Genomic DNA, 24044 nt, shown 5'->3' with positions numbered 1-24044 from the left:
GAACATTGTTTGGAATACAGGTTTCCCCCACCATCCGAAGGTAGAGCGTTCCTATGAAACGGTTCGTAAGCCGGAATGTCGTAAAGTGAAGAAGCAATTACCATTTATTTATATGGGAAAAAATTGTGAGTATTCCCAGACCCAAAAATAACCTACCAAATCGTACCAAATAACACATAAAACCTAAAATAACAATAACATATAGTAAAAGCAGGAATGGTATGATAAATACACAGCCTATATAAAGTAGAAATACTTTTCCACGATCATTGCCGCACTGTTCTCCATAGCAAAAATCTCACGCAAGCGCTCTCAGCGGAAACACTCTCTCCAGTAACCTTTAAGCTATGAAGCTGCCAAATCATACCAAATAACACATAACAATACACAGCCTATATAAAGTAGAAATAATGTATGTACAGTGTAGTATCACTTACTGGAATTGGGAAGACAGTGCCGAGCACACTGATGATGGTGTGTTAGGCTGAGTCGTCGGAGGTTGGGGTGGTGGGGTGGTGCAGTGGTCCCCACCCTCCAGGCCGCCGACCGATACCGATCCGCGAAGCGTGCAGCGGTGGCCAGGATGCACCCAACACATCTTTAAGAAAAAAGCCGAAATAAACAAGCTAATTAATTAGGTGCTGCCCGGCACATAAATGTTGGCCCAGATCAGAGGCGATGCAATCAGCAATTGCCTCTGATCTGGGCTGACATTTATGTGCCGGGCGGCACCTAATTAATTAGCTTGTTTATTTCAGCTTTTTTCTTAAAGATGTGTTGGGTATGCCCCGGCTACCGCTGCGTTCTCCGCGGCAACGTATTGGCCCACTGCCTAGGGGTTGGGGTGATGGGACACTGGGGTGTCATCTCATTGTCATCTGTTTCCATCAGGGCAGGCAGGTCATCATCTGTGTCTACCTGCCTCGATATCAAGGTTTCTCATCTGCTGTGGCTGATGTGGAAGGCTTGAAAAACGACAGTATGCTTGACTGCTTAGCCTTGCACATTTTTCTATCATCTCATGCAGTTGCTTCATGTTCAGTTCCTGGACGACTTCACTTTTGGTCCGTTTGCTACTGCATTCGGTTTCGATTGTTATCCTTTCCTCGTCCAATTGCATCAGCTCTTCATCTATCAGTTCTTGGTCATGGGATGCCAAAACCTCTTCAACATCTTCGTCAGCTTCCACAAGCCAAACTCACTTTGTCCTTACTTCGTTCACCACGATCGAAATGCTTAATTATGTCTAGTTTTGCGCTTAGAACTCATCTTGCTAATGGCTGCTCACAGGCACGTGTTTAAGCAATGCCGGCAAGAATGCCGTTCCGGGGGAGGAGCTTGGCTGCTTGGGGCGCGTGCTGCCTTTTTTCGTAACAGTGTAAACTCCTTCTGTTAGTGAAAACAGGTAACTAATGTAGGTCTTTCATAACAGCAAGGTTTTGTAAAGCGAAAGGGACACCTGTATACAGGAAAGTAGCTACATGTAATGAATGCCCAGCTGGTTGCTCGCCATGTTCTGATGCTGCTGTGCTGAAACCAGTAGCCCCAGGTGCTGGCCCTGAAGTTACAGCTGTATCTGGGTCTAATTCTTAAGTGCCAGTAGATTCTTGGCCAAGTTTCTTGGAGACACTGGTGCTTGCTGCACCGAGTCAATTTGTGTTCTGCAATATATTGTTACTGCTTCTCTAGTTTTCCTTGCTGCCCTCCCCAGATTCTCCACCACTCTCTGGATGATTGTCTTGTCCACATTCAGACTGACTCTGCCTCAGGGCTTCTCTGCCCAGACTCAGCATATCGCTCAAACCATGATTTATCACCTCAGCCTGGTGCAGGTAGTGAAGGCTGTGCAGTTGGTTGTGGGGTAGCTTCTGTTGAAGGGTGAGCTACTGATTCACTTGGTGCACTGTTCAGCCTTTGTCTGCTCTTATTAAGTGGTGAACACCCACACATTTCCAAATTGGGTGACTTTGGGCACTTCTCACTTTGTACCTTAAATGAGAGTTCATCTTTGGGTTTGAATCTGAAGCAGAGGATGTAAGTTCAGGAGGAGGACTGGGTATAGAATTTAGCTTCTACACAAGCTTTCTCAATTAGCATTTCGGCTTTGCACTTAGCAGATGCTGCTGTCAAGGCTGTTTCCGCTCTGGCATGGACTCATGCTGCAGCATGGTTTTGCTTGAGTGTCACAAAGACGCAATTGAGGTGCCACATTCTGATCTGACCTCCATGGCTCAGTGATCGTGAAGAAGAGGACATTGTAACATGCAGCATTCAGACACTGCTCCAGTTCATGGCAGTGCCTTTGAAGGCAACTTATCTTTTCATTTCTACAGCTCTCGCAGTGTGTTGCATACAAAGCTAGGCAGGGAGTTAAAGACCTCAAAAATCACCCCAGCTGGAAGCTTTCTTCAGGGTTTATAATGATAAAACTTCGTGAAACAACTGAAAGTCAAGTAGAATACATATTAAATTCAAGGCAGAATATATCAATATTATCAATTGTTCTTATGATTAGCATTAAATAAGGTAATACACACATGCAACATATAGCCAAGCCATGGACTAGAGTGAACATTGATAGCTTAATAGCAACGAATGTAAATGTTTACCAATATTAAGAAAGGTTAAGGCTCACAGATATGCTGTTTCAAGGGCAAATAGAGGATGGAGATGGATGTCTTTCAACCATGTTTACTCCAAATCGAAATCCATATTTACCCATGCAGGAAATTGTTTTAAAAAGATAATGAACAGGAAGTGATTGCACAAAACAAATTGTATACAAAATGAGCAATGCCTGTAGAAGCAGAACACTTGAGCTTTGATGTGGAATTTCTGACAATTGTAATATCCATCTACTTTTGCTGTATTAGGTTTGTTTCAGTTTTCTATTGAAGGAAAGGTGTTACAAACATTATTATTGGAGTTCGCAGTTGAAAAAATTACTTGGGTGATATGTCTTTCATTCTCAGGATATCATAATGCTTTGCAGCAGATGAAATTGTTTTGTAGTATCGTGATTTTATGTGTAAACATGATAGCAAATTCCTGAGTAAAGTTATGTGCATATACTGAAACCTTACTGCTTTATCTTCACTCATGTTATTTTATATTTTTAAGGGGGCCATGGCTGCCACTTACTCTGCATTGAACCGCACACCGTTGCAGCCCGTTCTAGAACCTGTTGGCTGCTCAAACCTGGCTCAGCGAAGGGGTGTAAAGAAACTTACCTCAACTGCTCTTTGAAGTGACCTCTGCTGAAAACTGGACTGCAGCAGCCTTGGATGTATATCACAGAACAGTGTCAAGAAGAACTATCCCAGTTGCCTTTATATGCTGCTTTTTGCCTTCTGTTAGTCCTGCTTTGAACAATTGGATACCAGGATTTTGGGAATTTTGGATGGAATGTGAAGTGGAATCATAATTAGGATCAAAAATTATTTGGGTAAATGCATAGAAACTTGGCATTGCAATGAACACTGTATTACTTGTAAATTAGTAATAGGAGAAGCACTCTGAATCGTACTGAATTTTTATTGGGAATGTACAAATCCACCTGGGATGTTTTTGTTATTAATTTTTTAAGAAGTTGAGCACTTGAGTAATTGTATATCCTATACGTGTTAAAGCCTTGTGCCATGTTTGAATGTCATGACCTGGATGGAGGCAGTGACCCTTAACTGCATTTTCTCTCGAATAGTCCTCCCAATAGTTTTCTGAATCATCGGTTAATTTTCACACTAATACGATCACTATACCATGGTTGAAATTTCCTTGGGGTACTGTTAAGTAGCTGAGGGACAATACCTCTTCTTACCTGCATCTTGAGTTGATTTTTAACTACTGTACCCAATATGTTACTGTAATCCATAGATCATCCAGAAGGCAAACTATCAACTTGAGCACGTATTATGAAAACTCTTACTTTTGTGTGAAAGTATGTTTTATAAAGTAATTTTTCATTATATATAGCTTAGCGTGAAACGGTGAAGGGGATGGTCATTTTTTTTTTTTGCTGCTTACTGTGCTGTTGAACAAAATAGACTGAATTTCTCAAATGGGTTCACCTGGGCACTTGAGTTGCAGTGAGGGAAAATAGAAATGAAGATCTTTTGCTGTGTATCCATTATACCTTCATCTCCTCCATTCTTTATGTAATATTTTCAAGATATTGTAGCCTTAATCGATTCCTTATAATTGATGGGATAGGATTGCAATAGATTCAAATGCATATTAAGTGTTGTCATCCAGCTATCAAAGCTTGAAGGGAAGTTGTAAAGATGATGGGTGAAGTTATTTTGAATTTTCAAATCTACTTGGTGAGTTTTTAAAAATGCAACAGTATCACAGATGTAATATTTTTCTACACCTCTATACAAATCAAGCTTTATACTGGACTCTACAGCGTAGCAAAGCACTGAAGTGGACATATGAGGATTTTTTATACTGTCTTTACCAAAGCGTGAATTTGGTAGCTGAAGTCAGATTCAGCTGATATTGCTACCATTTTAACTGGATTGACCAGAATAGTCAATGCTGAAAAAGATTGACTTAATTGTGCCTAATTTTGGTACAGCATCAGAATGTTTTCATTTGAGTTTAATGTTACCTAAGCTGATTTGAGGGTAACTGAAGTGGAAACAGTTTTTTTTAACATTACTTGTGTCACTCCTTATGGACTGACAATTTTTTGTAATCATGCAGAAAAACAAATTTATACAGAATAAATCTTCAAACATTAAAATTATGCTGTAATTTACTTCTGACCTTTAAGTTTTGCTTTTGAATGACTTAATGTGTTAATTAGTGGGTTATTTCATTACTTGAAAAATGGATCCAGCTTGGAATTTGACACTTCCATTTTTTATCGCAGAAAGGCAATTGAGAACCTACGTATCTTTTGGAAAAGCTACCCAGTGAAGCTTCCTTATCTCACATTCCCATAGCAATAACATTTGTTTTCCTTTTCCCAAATGTATTCAGTTATCATTTAGGCAGTGCATTCCAGGTGATTATTACTGCTAAATTGAATTCTGTTCATCTTTCCTCAGTTCTTTTGCCGGATACCACTAATGTCCCCTGACTCTACTTCCAGGGTAATCAGAATCTCTGTATTTTAGCAATTAACTAATAAACAATTTCTTTCATTTCCTCAGAGGCTCTTTGTTCTCCCCCTCTATTAGTTTAACTAATAAATGTTATATTTTTTTCTTGCTTGCTGTTCCTTCATCTGAATTAGGGACATCCCTCTCTGGCCTGAACCTATCATTTCTTAAGCTATCTTCAGGTGTTTGTATGAAAAAGTAGATTTTTTGCCTCAGCAACTGTTACTGCAAGTCTGACCAAGATTGAATCAGAAACTTTGAGCGATAATCCAGACTGAAAAGCCTACAGTACTGAGAGAGTTACAGCAATCTTAGAGTTATGGCTCAGATCTGTGTTTACCATTGACCTCAGCGAAAGATAGTATTGATTTCCTGCTGAGAAGCTGCTACATAATTGTGGCCAGGTACTCAGTGGTGATGTCCTGCAGTATGGCATGGTCGTCTCATAAATCATGTACTACCCCGAGTGATCTGACATAACATTGCTATATAGATCTCGTCATTTCTCATTGCCATTTGAAAGACCTTATGAACATTTTGATCCTGAATCATCATCATTACTTCAGTGATTTGGACATAGTATTTCATTTGACTGTAAATTGGTCCAGAATCCAAAAGTTCCAAACACTTAACGTTACTGAATAGGATCATCTTTCTTTGCACCTCCAACTTCCTTTGTGTGTTCTATTACAAAAATTGCACATATTTAAGTGATACCGATCTTCAGTTCAATCTTATTCCTTTTGCTCTGTTAAGATCAAATGATTGCAAAATCACTTCAAGCATGCTACTCACATGAGCTGAAAACTGTTGGATTGCAAGTCCATATATTTAGTAATTATAAGATCCTAGCGTTAATTTCCATGTTTCCTGTATGAATTAATTTGATTTGTTTTTTCACTTGCCACCTTGATTTCAACAATACAATTTTCCTTTTTTGCATAGTTCACTGTGGAGCTGCTCTGAATTTACATTAAAGTTAAAATGGCACCCAGTTCTTCAATCCATTTTTGAATAAGGCCATTTTCCAATTAATTGTAACAGTGTTTTGTGATGACAGTCTAATTGTTCTCATTTAAAGCTGATATCATGATACAACAGCATTCCCTCTGCCTCATTTTCTCCTGTTCCCAATAATGTTCTCAGGGAGACCCCTGGAGTTGAGAATGATTCAGAAGAAATATTAAGTGTAGCCCCTTTGAGGGGGAGGAGGTGGAAAATGTGTTGCACTAAGCATACCATGGCTATATTTATCACAGAATGGTGTCCATATTCAATAACAAAAACAACACTGATCTAGTATACAGCAAACAGTAAAAGACATGTATTTCCTTTAACCCTGAGACCATAAGACAAAGGAGCAGAAGTTGGCCATTCGGCCCATCGAGTCTGCTCCGCCATTTTATCATGAGCTGATCCATTCTCCCATTTAGACCCACTCCCCCGCCTTTTCACCATAACCTTTGATGCCCTGGCTACTCAGATACCTATCAATCTCTGCCTTAAATACACCCAATGACTTGGCCTCCACTGCCGCCCGTGGCCACAAATTCCATAGATTCACCACCCTCTGGCTGAAAAAACCATGGTTTCCTTTCTACTACAGACATTAATTGCATCTTTTCTATTTCTCCTATCTCTTTCCCCCTTTCTCCCTGAATAGAAGAAACATAAAGTTGCTCTGGTAACTTCCAGACATGAGAAAGTCTGTAGATGCTGGGAATCCAAAGCGGCACACACAAAATACCGGAGGAACTCAGCCAGCCAGGCAGAAATTTATGAAGAGGATTAAACAGTCAATGTTTCTGGCCGAGACCCTTCTTCAGTCCTGAAGAAAAGTCTTGGTCTGAAATGTCGACTACTTACTCTTTTTCATAGATGCTCCCTGACCTAACTTCATCCAGTGTTTTGTGGGTGTTACTCAAGTAACTTGCTTTTTCTGCTTGTATCAGAATGGACTTGTCTGCTCTAGATCATCCACCTGTAATGATTCAGTTTTTCTCTCTGCTAGTGTAACCTCCAGGGTATTTCCTACAACTTCACAATCAGCAGCTTCTATGTTCTTTCTGTTCTCTTAACTATTGCTATTATTAATCTATCAACTGCACAAATTTAACTTATCCCTATGGCAACCCTGGTTTCAATCTGCTACAGTTCTATTCAAAGGAAATGCTCTCTCTGTGTTTGTCGCCTCTCCTAAAGAAGGATCCTCAACATTAATGTCTCTTTCTGTAAGCACTGGTCTATTGTATTTTTATTATTGAAATAGGTTGTCATTTGAGTATATCTGAATATGTTGAGCAAAAATGCAAAAAACCTACATTTTTCCCTCAAGACCCTAATATCAGAGTCCATAACCATAGCGTCATAGAGCACCACAGTACCAAAGTAGGCACTTCGGCTCATCTAATCCATGCCGAACTGTTACCCTGCCTTGTCATAACAATCCGTACCTAGACCATATTCCTCCATACTCCTCCCATCCATGTACTTATCCAAACTTCTCCTCAATATTGCAATCAAACCTGCATCCACCACTTCCACCGGGAGCTCTTTCCACACATGCAACATCCGCTGAGTAAAGAAGAGCCCCTCTGGGTCCTCTTAAATTTCACTTATCGCTTCTAATTCTAGTCTTGCCCAACCTCAGTTGAAAAAGGCTGCTTCTATTTACCCTATTAATATCCCTCATAATTTTGTATACGTCTATCAAATCTCCCTCATTCCTCTACACTCCAGGGACTGAAGTCCGAACCCGTTCAACCTTTCTTTGTACCTCAAGTCCCAGCAACATCCTTGTAAATTTTCTCTGTACTCTTTCAATCTTATATAGTATGTTTTCTGTAGGTATATTTCCAGAACTGCACACAATACAACAAATTTGGCCTCAGCAATATCTTATACAACTTCAAAATAACATCCCAACTCTTGTACATAAGTCTTTTGATTTATGAAGGCCAATGTGTCAAAAGCTCTATTCAACCCCGTCTAGTTGTGATGCCATTTTCAACAAACTATAGATCCATATTCCTAGATTCCTATTGTTCACTGTGTACGCCCTCTCCTGGTTTGTCCTCCCCAAAGTGCAACTTCTCACACTTGTCTGCATTAAATTCCATCTGTCATTTTTCCAGCTGGTCCAGAACCCACTGCAAGCTTTGAGAGCCTTCCTTGCTGTCCACTACACCCCCAGTTTTCTAGTCCCAAAAAAAAAGTTACAGGACTTTTAGCAATTTGAAGGATAAATACCTGCAAGTATCAAAATATTTGAATGGAAGTTCCAGGAAGTATGTAGTACGAGTAATGCATCTATTTCAAACCTCCCTTGTTCTAACTGTCATGGATACAAGATGTGGATATGGTTTACTAAGGTATTTTAAAAAAATGAGAAACATGAATAGGTAGTAATGGCTCCAGATTGGTAAGATTGATCTGATTTTTGGCTTCAACTCCACATTCCTGCCTGAACCTAATAACCCCTACTCCAGCTGGTCCCAAATGTTGTCTTGCTGTTGAATATATTTACAGTTTTAGTGTTTTCACCTTTGAGCTTTCTTGTGATATGTTGACATTTTTGGTTTTTACTTGCATATTGAAGATGGTCAGATTGTGTTGCTGGGTAATGTTGGCAGCAATGAGCTATATGTAAGTGAGTGATTTTTAAAGGCTTAATTAAGGGCTGGGTGATTTGAATGGGATACTGCTGTATGGTGTATTTGCATAACTGATTTTGCCTCCTATATGAAGACTTTCCATTTAGACCATAAGACCAAAAAATGTAGGAGCAGAATTAATCCATTTGGCCCATCTCATGTCTTCTCCCGATATCCCTTCATGCCCTGACTAACCTGTCAACCTCTGCCTTAAATATATCCAATGACTTGGCCTCCACAGCTGTCTGTAGTAATGAATTCCACAGATTCACCACTTTCTGGCTAACAAAATTCCTCCTCATCTCAATTCTAAAATTCTGAGGCTGTGGCCTCCGGTCCTAGACAACACCTCCACGGGAAACATCCTCTCCACATCCACTCTTATCAAGGCCTTTCACCATTTGATAGGTTTCGATGAGGTCACTCCTCAATCTTCTGAATTCCAGTGAGTACAGCACAGAGCCATCAAATGCTTTTTATATAACAAATCTTTCATTCCTGGAATCATTTTTGTGAACTTCTGTTGAACCCTCTCCAATGTCAACATATCCTTTCTTAGAAAAGCGGCCCAACACTGCTTTCAATACTCCAAGGGAGGCCTCTTCAGTGTTTTATAAAGCCTCAACATTGGATCCTTGCTTTTATTTTCTAGTCCTCTTGAAATGAATGCTAACATCGCATTTGCCTTCCTACCACTGATTAATTAACTTCAAATTAACTTTGAGGGCATCCTGCACAAGGACTCCGAAATCCCTTTGCACCTCTTTTTTTTAACTTTCCTCTCCATTTAGAAAATAGTGTATGTTCTTCCTACTACCAATGTACATGACCATACTCTTCCCAACACTATCCATCTACCACTTTGCCCATTCTCCTAATCTAAGTCCTTCTGTAACCTCTCTACTTCTTCAAATCTCCCTGCCCCTCCACCTATCTTCTTATTATCTCCAAACTTTGCCATAAAGCCATCAGTTCCCTCATCCAAGTCTTTGACATAACGTAAAAAGATGCGGTCCCCACACAGACCCCTGTGGAACACCACTAGTCACCCTCAGCCAACCAGAAAACACCTTTATTCCCTCTCTTTGCTTACTACCAATCAGCCATGCAAGTATCTTTCCTGTAATACCATGGACTTTTAACTTGTTCAGCAGCCTCATGTGTGGCACCTTGTCAAAGGCCTTCTGAAAGTCCAAGTACACAACATCCAGCAATTCTCTCCTTTGTCTATCCTGCCTGTTATTTCTTTAAAGAATTCCAACAGATTAATCAGGCATGATTTTCCTTTGAAGAAACCACACTGACTATGGCCTATTTTATTATGTACCTCCAAGTACCCTGAAACCACATCCTTAATAATCGACTCCAACATCTTCCCAACCACTGAGGTCAGACTAACTGGCCTATAATTTCCTTTCTTCTTCCTCTCTCCCTTCTTGGAGAGTTAAGTCATATTTGCACTTTTCCAGTCCTCTGGAACCATGCCAGATTTGAGTGATTCTTAAAAAATCATTACTAATGCCTCCACAATCTGTTCAGCCACCTCTTTCGGAACCCTGTGGAGTATACCATCTGATCCAGGTGATTTAGTCTACCTTCAGACCTTTCAGCTTCCCAAGAACCTCTGTCTAGTAATGGTAACTTCACACACTTCTGCCCCAACACTCAAACTTTCACCATACTTATTCAGCCTGTCCACCATTTCTTTGTCCTCCATTACTGCCTCTCCAGCATCATACTCCAGCTGTAGATACTCACTCTCTCCTCTCTTTTACACTTTATGTATCTGAAGAAACTTTTGGTATCCTCTTTAATATTATTGGCTGGATTACCTTTGCATTTCATCTTTTCCTTAATGACTTATTTAAGTTGCCTTCTGTCAGTTTTTAAAAGCTTCCCAATCCTCTAATTTCACACTATTTGCTCTCTCTTTGGCTTTCATGGTGACTTTGGCTTCTCTTGTTAGCCTTTCTGTTGGAGGCTGTGCAAGAGGACAACTGGAAATGTCTCTGGCAACAGAAAGTTGATTGCTGGGGGGAGAGGATGAGTTGATGAAATGGAGAAAGAATCTTAAAAAGAAATTATGCTAACACATGCATTTCCTTAGACATTTATGAAATATTAATAAATTCATATTACTGTGGGCATTAAGAGTGTTCTTGCAACTAGGGAGCAGAAAGTATATAATTGCTATCATTGCTATCATGTTGCCAGTCACATCACAGAAAGTAGCCCACTTGGTGGGGCTGTTGTTCAGATAGATGGAACTGCCACCAGTTGTGCTTAATGATAGAAAGGAAGCAGTGGTGGCAGGGATAACTAAGGAGAATATGTGCACTGAAATAAGTTTATTGATGTATTATTTAGCAATACAGAGTGGCATAGGCCTTTATGACCCTTTGAGCCAAGCCGCCTCAACGACCCCTGATTAACCCTTACCTAATCACAGGACAATTTACAATGAGCAGTTAAACCTTCCTGGTATGTCTTTGGACTGTGGAAGGAAACTGGAGCACCCAGGGAAAACCCATACATTCCACGGGGAGGACATACACACTCCTTACAGACGGTGCTGGAATTGAACTGTGAACTCTGAAACACCCCAAGCTGTAGTTGGATGGATGTTTGTGGCATTGTTCCATGGACCATCAACTTTGACATATAAGATGGTGCATATAAACACCAACAGAAATTGCTTTCAGGTGCTTGCAGCAGAAGTTGCTGCTGCACTGGTAATTGATATTCTATAGCCCAGTATGTTCATTGCAGGTTTTGGGCTCCAGCTTCAGTTCCAATTGGGAAACATTGGTGCACAGACAGGTAAGGATTTCTAAGGCTCCAGACTACCTTTCTCCAAAGCTGCAGGTCTGATGTAACTGTACCCTAAAGAGAAAAGGTGGGGGAATGGACAAGATTCATGTATGCCTTGACCAATAGCTGATAGAGTGCCTGAAACCCTGCTGGCCCAGAGCAATTAAATGTCTGGTCCAAGTATTGGTAAACCCTACAAGGGTGCATACAATGAGACAAGTCCACTGTATGTCACCAAAGATGCACCTGATAAATGTAGGTAACACTGTCTCAAATATGGCTGAAGCCTAACATTTGAATATAACAATTTCAGGTTTTTGAGGCTGGAATTTAGAGAGCATAAGACATGGGAGCAGAATTAGGCCATTCCATCTTGGCTAATTTATTATCCCCCTCAACCCCATTCTCCTGTCTTTCTCTCCATTACCTTTGATGCCCTTATGAATCAAGATTATCGATGTCTGCTTTGAATATACTCAATTACTTGGCCACCTACTGTCTATGGCAATGAATTCCCCAGACTGACCATGCTCTGGCTAAAGAAATTCCTCCTCATTTCTGTTCTAAAGGGGATGTCCTTCTATTCAGAGGCTGTGCCCTCTGGTACTATACTCCCTCGCCACATCCACTCTATTATTATTTAATGGATTTCAGTGAGATTCTCCTGCCCCCCACTTAGACTTGTAAACTCCATCGATTACAGGCCCAGAGCCACCAAATGCTCCTCATACGTTGACCCTTTTGTTCTCAGGATTGTTCTTGTGAATCTGCTCTGGACTCTCTCCAACACAAGCACCTCCTTTCTTAGATAAGGGGCCCAAAACTGCTCACAATCCTCCAAGTGAGGGCTGATCAATGCCTTTATAAAGCTCCAGCATTACAACCTTGCTTTTATATTCCAGTCCCATTGAAATGAACGCTAACATTGCATTTGCCCTCCTTCCATCAATTCAACCTGCAAGTTAACATTAAGAGAATACTGCACCAGGATTCCCAAGTGCCTTTGCACCTCTGATTTCTGAATTTCCTCCCTGTTTAGAAAAACGTACACCTTCTACCAACTGCATGACCATACACTTCTCTATACTATATTCCATCTGCCACTTCTTTGCCTATTCTAATCTAAGTCCTTCTGCAGGTTGACCATTTCGTCAACACAGCCTGCCCCTCCACCTGTCTTTGTATCTCCACAAAGCTATCAATTCTGTCACTAAAATCATTGACATCCTTTTCATGTCATTTCCTTTTCTAGATCTCCCTATCTCCTTCCTAGAGCTTAGGCTAGCCACAAACGTGCATTACAAACCCATAGCTATCTTGACTATACTCCCTGCCATCCCACCTCCCGTAAGGATACCATTCCTCTGTCCCAGTTCTTCCATTGCCATTGCATTTGCTCCAATGAAGGATATTCTGGATAGGAGCTTCTGATTTGCCGTCTACCATGGTGGAGAGAGCCCTTGATGGGGTTTGATTCTCACACCCCTGCTCTGATCACCTCTTCCACCGGACAGAGCAAAATCAGCTCCCCTGGTCCATACCTGCCACTGCACCAGCCTCCACATTCAATGGATAATATTATGCATTTTCACTAGTTTCATCAAGGTTTCACACTAGACCCATATGGACTTCCCTTCCCAGCATCTCGAAAGAATCCTTCCTTTCATACCTACAAACACAAGATTCTACAGCTGATGGAAACCCAGAGCAACACAAACAAAAAGCTGTGGGAAAGCATCTATGGAAATAAATAAATGGTCTAGGTTTTGGTTCAAGTTCCTTCCCCAGGACTGGAAAGGAAGGGGGGGGTGACACCAGAATAAAATCGTGGGGGGAGGGGAAGGAGGACAAGCTGAAAGGTGTGGTAGGTGCAGTCAGGTGGGTGGGGAGGGGGTGAAGTAAGAAGGTGGGAGCTGATAGGTGGAAAAGGTAAAGGGCTAAAGAAGAAGGAATCTGATAGGAGAGGAGAGTGGACCATGGGAGAAAAGGAAGGAGGTGGAGCATCAAGGGTGAGGGAAGAGGTAGGACGTCAGAGTAGGGAATTGGGGGGGGGGAGAGAGAGGAGAATTGACGGAAGGAGAAATCGATATTCATGACATCAGGTTGGAGCCTACCAAGATGGAATGTGAGGTTTTGCTGATCCACCTTGAGAGTGCTGTCATCATGGCAGATGAGGAGGCCATGTACTGGCAGGTCTGAACGGGAATGCTGACAGGAACGGATATGGCTGGCCACCGGGAAATTACAGTTTTTGCAGATGGTTGTAGATTCTCAACAAAGCAGTCCCCTAGTTTATGCTGGGTCTCACCAATGCAGTGGATGCTGCATTGGGAATGTCAGATATAGTAGCCGACCCCAACAGACTTGCAAGTGAGGTGTTGCCTCATCTGGAATCTGGAAGGACTGCTTGAGGCCTTGAATGGGGGTGAAGGAGGAGGTGAATGGGCAGGGGTAGCATTTCTGTCGCTTGCACGGATCAGTGGGGAGGGATGAATGGATAAGGGAATCATGGAGGGAGTGAACCCTGTAGAAAGTGGAAGGTGAGGCAGAGCTAAAGATGTGTTTGGTGGTAGGAAACCATTGGTGGAAGTTGTGGAGCCTTCCCAGATACTGCAGGCACAAAGATACTGAGGAAGGAGAAAAGCATTTTTACAGGAGACAGGACACAGGACAGGATGGGAAGAGGTATAGTCGTGATAGCCTTGGGAATCGGTAGGTTTATAAACAATATCGGAAGACTTTTTATCTCCAGAGAGAGAGAGAGGTCGAGGAAGGTGTCAGAAATGGACCAAGTGAATTTAAGGGCAGGGTGGAAGTTGGAGGCAAAGTTGATAAAATTGACGAGCTTAGCATAGGCGCAGCAAGCAGCACCAATGCAGTCATCAACGTAGCACAGAAACATTTGAGAAGCGTTACCGGGGGGGTTGGAACATGAACTGTTCCACGTAGCCAACAAAAAGGGAGGCATAGCTAGGGCCCACGTGAGCGTCTATGGCTAGTCTGGAGAAAGTGGTGGGAGGAGCCGAAGGAAAAATTATTGAGGGGGAGGACCAGACAGAGGATGGTGATGGTGGAGGGGAACCGGTTGGGTATTTTGTCAAGAAGGAGGCAGAGAGCTTTGAGGCTTTCTTGATGGGAGACAGACTTTCATAATAGCCTAGTCAGCTCTTCCATCTCCATCGACCACTCCGTGTCTTATGGCACTTTCGATGCATTAAATGCACATTCATCCATTCATCTCTACCCTCCCACCCACCAGGGATGCAAGCTGTCCTTCCAGGTAAAGGAGTTGCAATTTTTCTACTGTGCCGTACTACAATCTGTTATTTATTGAGCTACAGTGCAGAGTAGGCCCTTCTGGCCCTTTGAGCTGTGCCCCCAACAATCCCCTGATTTAATCCTAGCCTAATCACTGGACAATTTAGAATGACCAATTATATCTTTGGACTGTGGGAGGAAACTGGAGCACCCGGAGGAAATCCACGCGGTCACGGGGAGAACGTACAAACGTCTTACAGGCAGTGGCAGGAATTGAACCCCTGTCGCTGGTACTGTAAACCGTTGTGCTAACCAGTATGCTACCGTACCACCTTATGTTCACAATGTTGTCTCCTTTACATTAGAGAAACCAAACACACTGTGATTGCTTTGTAGTGCAACTGTTCAATTCCTAGTTCTGAAGAGGCGTCTTCGACCAAAAGCAGTAACTGTTTCTCTTCCCACAGATGTAGCCTGTCTTGTTAAGCATTTCCAGCATTTTCTGTTTTAATTCAGTTGATGATTGGCAGAGATTTGGTGGGTGGAAGGGTGTTTATGCGCTGAATGATATGGGGTATGACTTCCTATTCTTCAAAATTGTTCCGCAGGATCTGCTAATTTTGACAACACACTAAGTGCTGGTGGAATTCGAGTTGCAACTATGGACGGAAATGAACAGTCAATGTTTCAGGCTGAGACCCTTCATTAGGACTGAAAAGAAAGAGGTCAGAAGCTTGAATAAAAGGGTGGAAGTGGGGGGAGGGCGAGTTATCTGACCTGCTACGTTCCTTCAGTAATTCGTGTTTCTCCAGATTTCCAGCATCCGCAGTCTCTCTTTTGTTTCTAAATTTGACAGTTTGGCTACGCTCAGTACTGAATTGGATTTTGGCTTAGGATTTTGTACTCATACTTGGGAGTGGGATTTGAACTCTTGACGTGGCTTTAAAAGTGGCAACTGGAATTTTTTTTTTGCTTGGTATCAATAGCCTGATCCACTGGTAAAATACCCTTGTATGACAATTACAAATGTCGTTTTCAGAATTGGGGACTGTACATGAAAAGCTTATCTTGTATACTGTTCACACAGATCAAATCATTACAGTGTTTTGAGGTAGGACAGAATGAAGAATAACTTATAAAAGTTATAGAGAAAGTGGGGTTTGGGGTTGACATTCGTCTGTCTCGAAGGACAATGGGTGACGATCATCACCACAAGCCTGGGCGGAAGGTATGGAGATCCCGAGATGCCCAGTCATTCAGATCCCCCTCTCGGCCTCACTAGCGGTCCAAAGGAAAGATTATGAAGCAATACGTTTGGCACCAGCTTGGCTGCAGGAGCTGCTGGAAGGATGTTCAATGACGTCCAACTGCCTGAGGGACTCCACTCTAGACTTGCTGTCTGGGTTTACTTCCATAGCTGGCGTCTCTCCCGAGGCTGCCCACAAGGCAGTGGGGTTATTTACCCACTGCAGGGGATCTGGTTCACGAGCACCAGGGCGGGAACACACCCCGGTGGTCCTGTGCGCTACGTGTGCAGGGGCCAGACCTCCTCCCCGTCCTCAGTAGTTCAGCCTGAGTCCAAAAGGAGTCCAGTTTCTGTGTGTCACCAGTACAACAGTTCATCTATCGTACTAGGGAACCACCTCATAGCCGAAAACAGTGAGATAGAAACTGTTCGAGCCAGGTGGTAAAAAAGAGAGAATGACTGGGGTGGGTAGGATCTTTGACTATGCTGGCTGCTTTACAGCTATGGCAGTGAGGAGTACTGTAGACTACTGTACAGATTGGCTTTCATGATGTGCTGAGTTCATCCACTCTACAGTTTCTTGCAGTCACATGCACTACAGTTGTGTATCAGATAGGATGCCTTCTACTGTGAATTGATAAAAATTGATAGGGGCGTGCCAATTCTCTTCCCCTTCTGAGGAAGTAGAGGGATGAGTGAGCTTTCTTGGCGTCGTGTCCACATGGACGAAGACAGGCTGTTGGTGATGTTCTGGGAGCCATTGCTGTATTTGTATGCGCACCGGCCCGCCCCCCCCCACCCCCATCATGTCACTGACCAACTCTTCTGTTTTGCTGATATTGAAGGAAAAGCTATTGTTCTGACAGCGTGTCACCAGGCTCTCTCTTCTCCACTCCGACTCATCGTTATCTGAGAACCCGCCGACTACAGTGTTAACAACAGGAATTCTGCAGATGCTGGAAATTCAAGCAACATACATCAAAGTTGCTGGTGAACGCAGCAGGCCAGGCAGCATCTATAGGAAGAGGCGCAGTCGACGTTTCAGGCCGAGACCCTTCGTCAGGACTAACTGAAGGAAGAGTGAGTAAGGGATTTGAAAGCTGGAGGGGGAGGGGGAGATGCAAAAGGCTCCAGCTTTCAAATCCCTTACTCACTCTTCCTTCAGTTAGTCCTGACGAAGGGTCTCGGCCTGAAACGTCGACTGCGCCTCTTCCTATAGATGCTGCCTGGCCTGCTGCGTTCACCAGCAACTTTGACTACAGTGTTAAGCTTATTTCTCTCTGCTCAAAGCTGCCTGGCCTGCTATTTTTTTCGTATTTAATGCATATTTCTAGTATCTGTGGTACTATTTTCCAATGCATTTCAGTCCGAGACGTATCATGAACGGAGCTTCACGCCCCACCGAGCAACAGACGCGGCGCGAAACCAATCCGGAAGACATTTGTTGCCGTCTGATTGCTCCTCCCACTTCTCCTGAGGTGCATCGCTGATTGGACAGCACGCGTAACTGGCGGCGTGACGTTGTCGTGAACACGTCAGAGGACAAAGTGCGTGTGACGCAAAACCTTCCACGTGATTTAACAGCTTCTGTTTTAATGTCCCGCTTGTGTTCACGAGTGGTTTTAAATAAAGTTTGCTGGATCCGGCGCTTGCGCAGTGCGGGGGTAGGAGCGACCGGAGCGAGCGCATAGCCACAGGCCCGGAGCCATGCCCAAAAATAAAGGTAGGAGCGACGTTGGGCCCGGGGCGGCGAGGCGAGGCCGAGGCTTCAGCTCACCGCTGAAGGGTGATCGACAGCAGCAGGGTGGCGGAGGGCTGAAGGACGGAGAGCCAGCTACCTGTCTGCCAACACGTGCAGGCCCTGGGCTTCCTGAGGCCGCCGGCATTGCAAGCCCGGCCCCAGCGTGCGTAGCCCAGTCATGCCCGGGGTGAGGCGCAAGGGGCCTGGCCCAGTGTGGGTATCTGAGAGAAAATGGGAGTGATGCCGACTGAAGGTCTGGTGTCCTGGGGCTGGAGAGAGGGCAGGTGTGGGATTGGGTGTTTGTGTCCCAAATGTGAAATACTGCGGTTGCCGCAGACCTGAAGTCATGAAATTTAGTAGCAGTACTTAGTGCGACTAGAGGCATTCTTGGAGTGAGGGAGAGCTGACGGATCCGATTAATGACCCACATTGTATCTAGAGTTTTGTGCTGCTGCTTTTCGGTTGGTGTGACATAGAAACTCTTTCCCAGACCCCATTTGGAGAGGGAGGTTTTCAGTCTGGGAAAGATGGATTTTTGTTGCAGAGGAATCAAATGGAATTGGCTAGACTTGTATTGGAGCAAAGAGGGGAGATTACGTGTGTATTCCCTCCAGTTTAAAACATTTCAAGGAACTGCAACAGAAAAGCAGTTGGTATGCTGGTTTCTATTACTAGAGTCACTGAGTGCTGTAGTAAAGAAATTTTGCTCTAACTATGCACGTGATGTGTAGAGATTGTCTCTGCCTTGATAAAGATGTTCTTTGTAGACGGAATACAATCGTGTGTTACTAGACAGTTGCCAACTTTGCTGTATGAGGTGAGATTTGAAAGTCATTAATGAATGAGAGGAAGCTTCTACATTGCGGTACTGGAGTTGTGCAAAAGTCAGGCTGAGTAATGGGTCCTTTTAAAGGTTTGATTCTTCCGGGACTAGATTGATTAGAGGAGAATTGCGTGGTCATAAAGATTTTGGTATAATTGATGTAGAATCTAGTGGGATATTTGAAGCTGCACATGGCAGTCTGATCAGAGAGTTAAATTTCAAAGTGACAAGTTGCAGGTAAAACTGGCTTAATGAGGAGGATAATGATCAGTAAGAGGTTTGGACGGGAGATGTGAGTTCTGTGCTTGGCCCATTTTATCTTTGTTATATACACTGTATCAAGGATTCTGGCTTCATTGTGAACACAATGAGAAAGACAACTGAGAGCTAAATCAGGCTACAAGAAAGTAGCAATGCAGTCAAAAACCTCTGGCAGATGGAGCTCAATCCAGTGCATAGGGAGGGGGAGTAGTTACAGTGGAAGCAGGAGTGTGCCGTGAATGGTGAGATACTGAGCAGTATGGAAGGTTTCTACATGTGTGGTCACAATGCCGTGAAGGTACTAGTGCTGCTGGGTACTGTGGCTTAGGAGGCTGTTATTGTCATTGGGTACCAGCTTTGTGCAACCATTGGCTGAGAACATGTCAGAAAAACTTAATCCTAATTGGGAGAGTTAGAAAACCAGAGTGTTCTGACTGCCATAAAGTGAAAGGAATGACTGGGTGGAGAGGCTGTTTAACACGATGTTACCCGGAGAATATGTGACCATGGAATATTACAGCACAGTGCAAGCTCTTTGGCCACAATGATGTGCTACCTTTCAGACTATCCTATGGTCAATCACTCCTCCCGCCCACATAGCTGTCTATTTTTCTTTCATCTGTGCTTATCCAAAGGTCTCTGAAATGTCCTTAATGTTTCTGCATCTATCAGTCCCTGGCAGCGTTCCACCTTAAAATTATGACCCCTCGTATTAGCCATTTCTGCCCTGGGAAAAAGTCTCTGGTATCACCTCGATCTATGCTTCTTATCATTGTGTATATGTCTATCAATCACTTCTCATCTTCCTTCACTCCAGAGAGAAAAGCCCTAGCTCGTTCAACCCTTCCTCATAATACAGACTCTTATATCCAGCTGGAATCCTGGTAAATCTCTGCACTCTATCTAAAGCTTTCACATCCTTTCTATAATGAGGGGACCAGAGCTGAAAACAGTAATCCAAGTGTGCTCTAACCGTAGTTTTATAGATCTGCAGCATTACCTCACAGCTCTTGAACCCAATCTCCTGACTAATGAAGGCTAGCACACTGTACGTCTTCTCAAACATATGCACGGCAGTTTCGAGAAATCTATGCACTTAGACCTAAAGATCCCTCTGTTCCTCCACGCTGCTGAGAATTCTGCCATTAACTTTGTACTCTGCCTTCATGTTCAACTTTCCAAAGTGTATCACTTCTCACTTTTCCCGTTGAACTCCATCTGCCACTTGTCAGCCCAGCTCTGCATCCTATCCTACAGCAGAATAATAGGCCCTTCTGGCCCAACAAGCCTGTGCTGCCCAGTTATACCCATGTGACCAAGTAGTCTCGTAACATGCAGCTCCTTGGAATGTGGAAAGCAACCGGAGTAGTTGGATAAGACTCATGTGGTCATGGGGAGGAATGTGCAGTCTCCTTACAGACAGTGTCGGAATTGAATCTGGGTCGCTGTTGCTAACCATTACACAACCATTCTGAGATATCTCATACCACCCTTTTAATCTTAATTACTCTGGAATTCCACCACCAAAATTAATTAGCTACAATATCTTGGTGAATGCGGGTGAAAAGTTCTCGCCCATGTCTTCTGGCTCCATGCATAACTTGCCTGTTTTGTCCTTAATAGGCTCTTTTTGCCCAGTATGGGCTCTTGCTTTTCATAAATAAAATTTTATAAAGCTTATTTGCCTGTAACATTTTGTAGCCCCTCTTTGCCCTCCAAATGTCTACCTGTGCTCCTGTATCTTTTTCAAACCCCCAATGTCATGGAAATGAACAGTTGATATTTTGGAGTCCTTCCTCTGCAGCCCTTTATCTTTCCCACTCACCTTCCGGCTATCTTCCTTCTCCTTCCCTTCCCTTTTATTCTAACATCTTCTCCCCTCCTTTTCCTGAAGTAGGGTCTTAACCCAAAACATAGACTCGTTATTAATTTCCATAGATGTTGCCTGACCTGCTGAGTTCCTCCAGCAACTTGTGTGTTGCTTTCGATTTCCAGCATCTGCAGACTTTCTCACGTTTTTTAATTTGCGGGATGTGAGCATTGCTGATAAGGCCAGGAATTATTGTCTTTTTCTAACTGCCCCTGAGGTGGTGGTGGTGAGCGATTAATCTAACCTTTACTGTCTTTCTTGAAGGTATTTCAATAGTGCCCCTGCATAGTTCTGGGGTTTTACTTAGTGCTTTTAAAAGGAGATGAATTTTACATACAGTGGATTGTGGTTAATTGGGACCAGTATATCTTGGCCCAATTAAACAGCTGTCACAATTAGCTGAAGTTTCATGGGAATAGCTACAAAGGTATAAAAAGACAAACTGACAAATGAGGTATTTAAATGAAATACAGAACAAATTGGAATACTACCAATACTTCTACAGTCCCATAAAACTGCATTAGTTCCTCATACTTACCAACAGCGAAATTCATCTGAGTCGTATTCTTTTCACTGTAAATGGACAAAGTCAGCACAGACCCTAGTGCAGATAATGGACTGGCTTCATACAATGCTGTTGACAATTGGATCCTCCAAATCTTCATTTTCATTGTAACTTTCAAGATAATTGTATTCCAACTGGCTAGTCTACAAGCCAGTGGCATGAACATTAAATTTTCCAATTTCAGGTAACTATTAGGATCACCTGTATAGTTTTATCTGGCTCCTTGGCTCATTACAAGGCATCAAAAGGACTCGTTGCTGAGTTCAGCTTGAAATCAATGTCCTGCTGTCTAACACCCACTGAGCTCTGTAATTCTACAGTGCAGTGTGTGGCTGTTGAATTTCAAAGTATGCACATGTCCACTCAACTCGTGTTTCCCTATAGAACTGCTTGCCTGATCTGGCCCTGCATCACATTTTAGAGCCCTACAAGATTTGAATTTGACTCAAAAAATGTATTGGGGAAAATAAAATTCAAATGAAGTTTTGGAGCCCCAGACACATGACTGGAAAGCCAGAATAACTCAGGGAGATGTGTTTCATGCATGGGCTAATGTGTTTATTTATTCAACCTAGGTAAGGGAGGAAAGAACAGGCGACGTGGTAAGAATGAAAATGAGTCTGAAAAACGTGAGCTGGTCTTCAAAGAGGATGGCCAAGGTGAGTGTGTGGTGTATTGTCTGATTCCATACTCTTCATAGTCATAGTCATACTTTATTAATCCTGGGGGAAATTGGTTTTCGTTACAGTTGCACCATAAATAATAAATAGTAATAAAACCATAAATAGTTAAATAGTAATATGTAAATTATGCCAGTAAATTATGAAATAAATCCAGGACCAGCCTATTGGCTCAGGGTGTCTGACCCTCCAAGGGAGGAGTTGTAAAGTTTGATGGCCACAGGCAGGAATGACTTCCTATGACGCTCCGTGTTGCATCTCGGTGGAATGAGTCTCTGGCTGAATGTACTCCTGTGCCCAACCAGTACATTATGTAGTGGATGGGAGATATTGTCCAAGATGGCATGTAACTTGGATAGCATCCTCTTTTCAGACACCACCGTGAGAGAGTCCAGTTCCATCCCCACAGCATCACTGGCCTTACGAATGAGTCTGTTACCCTCAGCCTGCTGCCCCAGCACACAACAGCAAACATAATAGCACTGGCCACCACAGACTCGTAGAACATCCTCAGCATCATCCGGCAGATGATAAAGGACCTCAGTCTCCTCAGGAAATAGAGACGGCTCTGACCCTTCTCGTAGACAGCCTCAGTGTTCTTTGACCAGTCCAGTTTATTGTCAATTCGTATCCCCAGGTATTTGTAATCCTCCATGTCCACACTGACCCCCTGGATGGAAACAGGGTGTCACCGGTACCTTAGCTCTCCTCAGGTCTACCACCAGCTCTTTAGTCTTTTTCACAATAAGCTGAAGATAATGCTGCTCACACCATGTGACAAAGTTTCCTACCGTAGCCCTGTACTCAACCTCATCTCCCTTGCTGATGCATCCAACTATGGCAGAGTCATCCGAAAACTTCTGAACATGACAAGACTCTGTGCAGTAGTTGAAGTCCGAGGTGTAAATGGTGAAGAGAAAGGGAGACAAGACAGTCCCCTGCGGAGCCCCAGTGCTGCAGATCACTCTGTCGGGGACACAGTGTTGCAAGCACACGTACTGTGGTCTGCCAGTCAGGTAATCAAGAATCCATGATACCAGGAAAGCATCCACCTGCATCGCTGTCAGCTTCTCCTCCAGCAGAGCAGGGTGGTTGGTGTTGAACGCACTGGAGAAGTCAAAAAACATGACCCTCACAGTGCTCGCTGGCTTGTCTAAGTGGGCGTAGACATGGTTCAGCAGGTAGATGATGGCATCCTCAACTCCTAGTCGGGGCTGGTAGGCGAACTGGAGGAGATCTAAGCGTGGCCTGACCATAGGCCGGAGCAGCTCCAGAACAAGTCTCTCCAGGGTCTTCATGATGTGGGAGGTCAATGCCACCTGTCTGTAGTCATTGAGGCCGCTGGGGCGCGGCGTCTTCCACAGTACAGGAACTCTCCGGAACCTCAGGCTCAGGTTGAGTACATGGCGAAGTACTCCACATAGCTGAGGGGCACAGGCTTTGAGCACCCTGGTACTGACACCATCCGCTCCTGCAGCCTTGCTTGGGTTGAGACATTTCAGCTGTCTTCTCACCTGTTCAGCTGTGAAGCCCACCGTGGTGGTTTCGTGTGGGGGAGGGGTATAGTCATGAGAGCAGGGTGGGGGACTGTGAGGAGGGGTAGGAGGGGAGAGTGGAATATGTGTTGGTTGGGGGCCGACAACAGATGGCTCATGTGGGCGAATAGGCAGGGGCCACAATGTCAAATCTGTTAAAGAACAGGTTATGTTCATTGGCCCTGTCCGTACTGCCTTTAGCTCCTCTGTTGCTAGTTTGCCGGAACCCAGTGATGGTCCTCATCCCCTTCCAGCCCTCTCTCATGTTGTTCTGCTGGAGTTTCCACTCAAGCTTCCTCCTGTACCTGTCTTTAGCCTCCCTGATCCTGGCTTTCAGGTCCCTCTGTATTGCCTTCAGCTCCTCCCTATTTCCATCTCTAAACACCCTCTTTTTAGCATTCAGAATGTCCTTTGTCACCCATGGCTTGTTATTTGAATAACAAAGGACAGTTCTTGTTGGAACATTGCAGTCCACACAGAAGTTGATGTAATCAGT

At 43.5% G+C, this 24044-nt stretch overlaps 2 protein-coding genes across 5 annotated transcripts in view; both read left to right on the top strand.

Annotated features, from left to right (window-relative positions):
• LOC134348140 (ribosomal protein S6 kinase alpha-3) overlaps nt 1–5451 on the top strand; it is a 136599-nt gene extending 131148 nt beyond the window's left edge. For 3 of the 4 annotated variants that reach the window (XM_063051082.1, XM_063051081.1, XM_063051080.1), the window contains exon 23: nt 3121–5451. In XM_063051082.1, coding sequence (XP_062907152.1) covers nt 3121–3246 — 126 coding nt within the window. In that variant the 3' untranslated portion in view covers nt 3247–5451. The remainder of the gene's footprint in view (nt 1–3120) is intronic. The other variant, XM_063051084.1, reaches the window with a different exon arrangement.
• Nucleotides 5452–17646: 12195 nt separating this feature from the next.
• LOC134348139 (eukaryotic translation initiation factor 1A, X-chromosomal) overlaps nt 17647–24044 on the top strand; it is a 37110-nt gene continuing 30712 nt past the window's right edge. The window contains exons 1-2 of the mRNA XM_063051079.1: nt 17647–17796; nt 21909–21992. Coding sequence (XP_062907149.1) covers nt 17781–17796; nt 21909–21992 — 100 coding nt within the window. The 5' untranslated portion in view covers nt 17647–17780. The remainder of the gene's footprint in view (nt 17797–21908; nt 21993–24044) is intronic.

The sequence above is a fragment of the Mobula hypostoma genome, chromosome 6, assembly GCF_963921235.1.
Source record: "Mobula hypostoma chromosome 6, sMobHyp1.1, whole genome shotgun sequence".
NCBI classification, from domain to species: domain Eukaryota; kingdom Metazoa; phylum Chordata; class Chondrichthyes; order Myliobatiformes; family Myliobatidae; genus Mobula; species Mobula hypostoma.
Note: the sequence above shows the minus strand (reverse complement) of the source record. Positions and strands in the feature narration are given on the sequence as shown.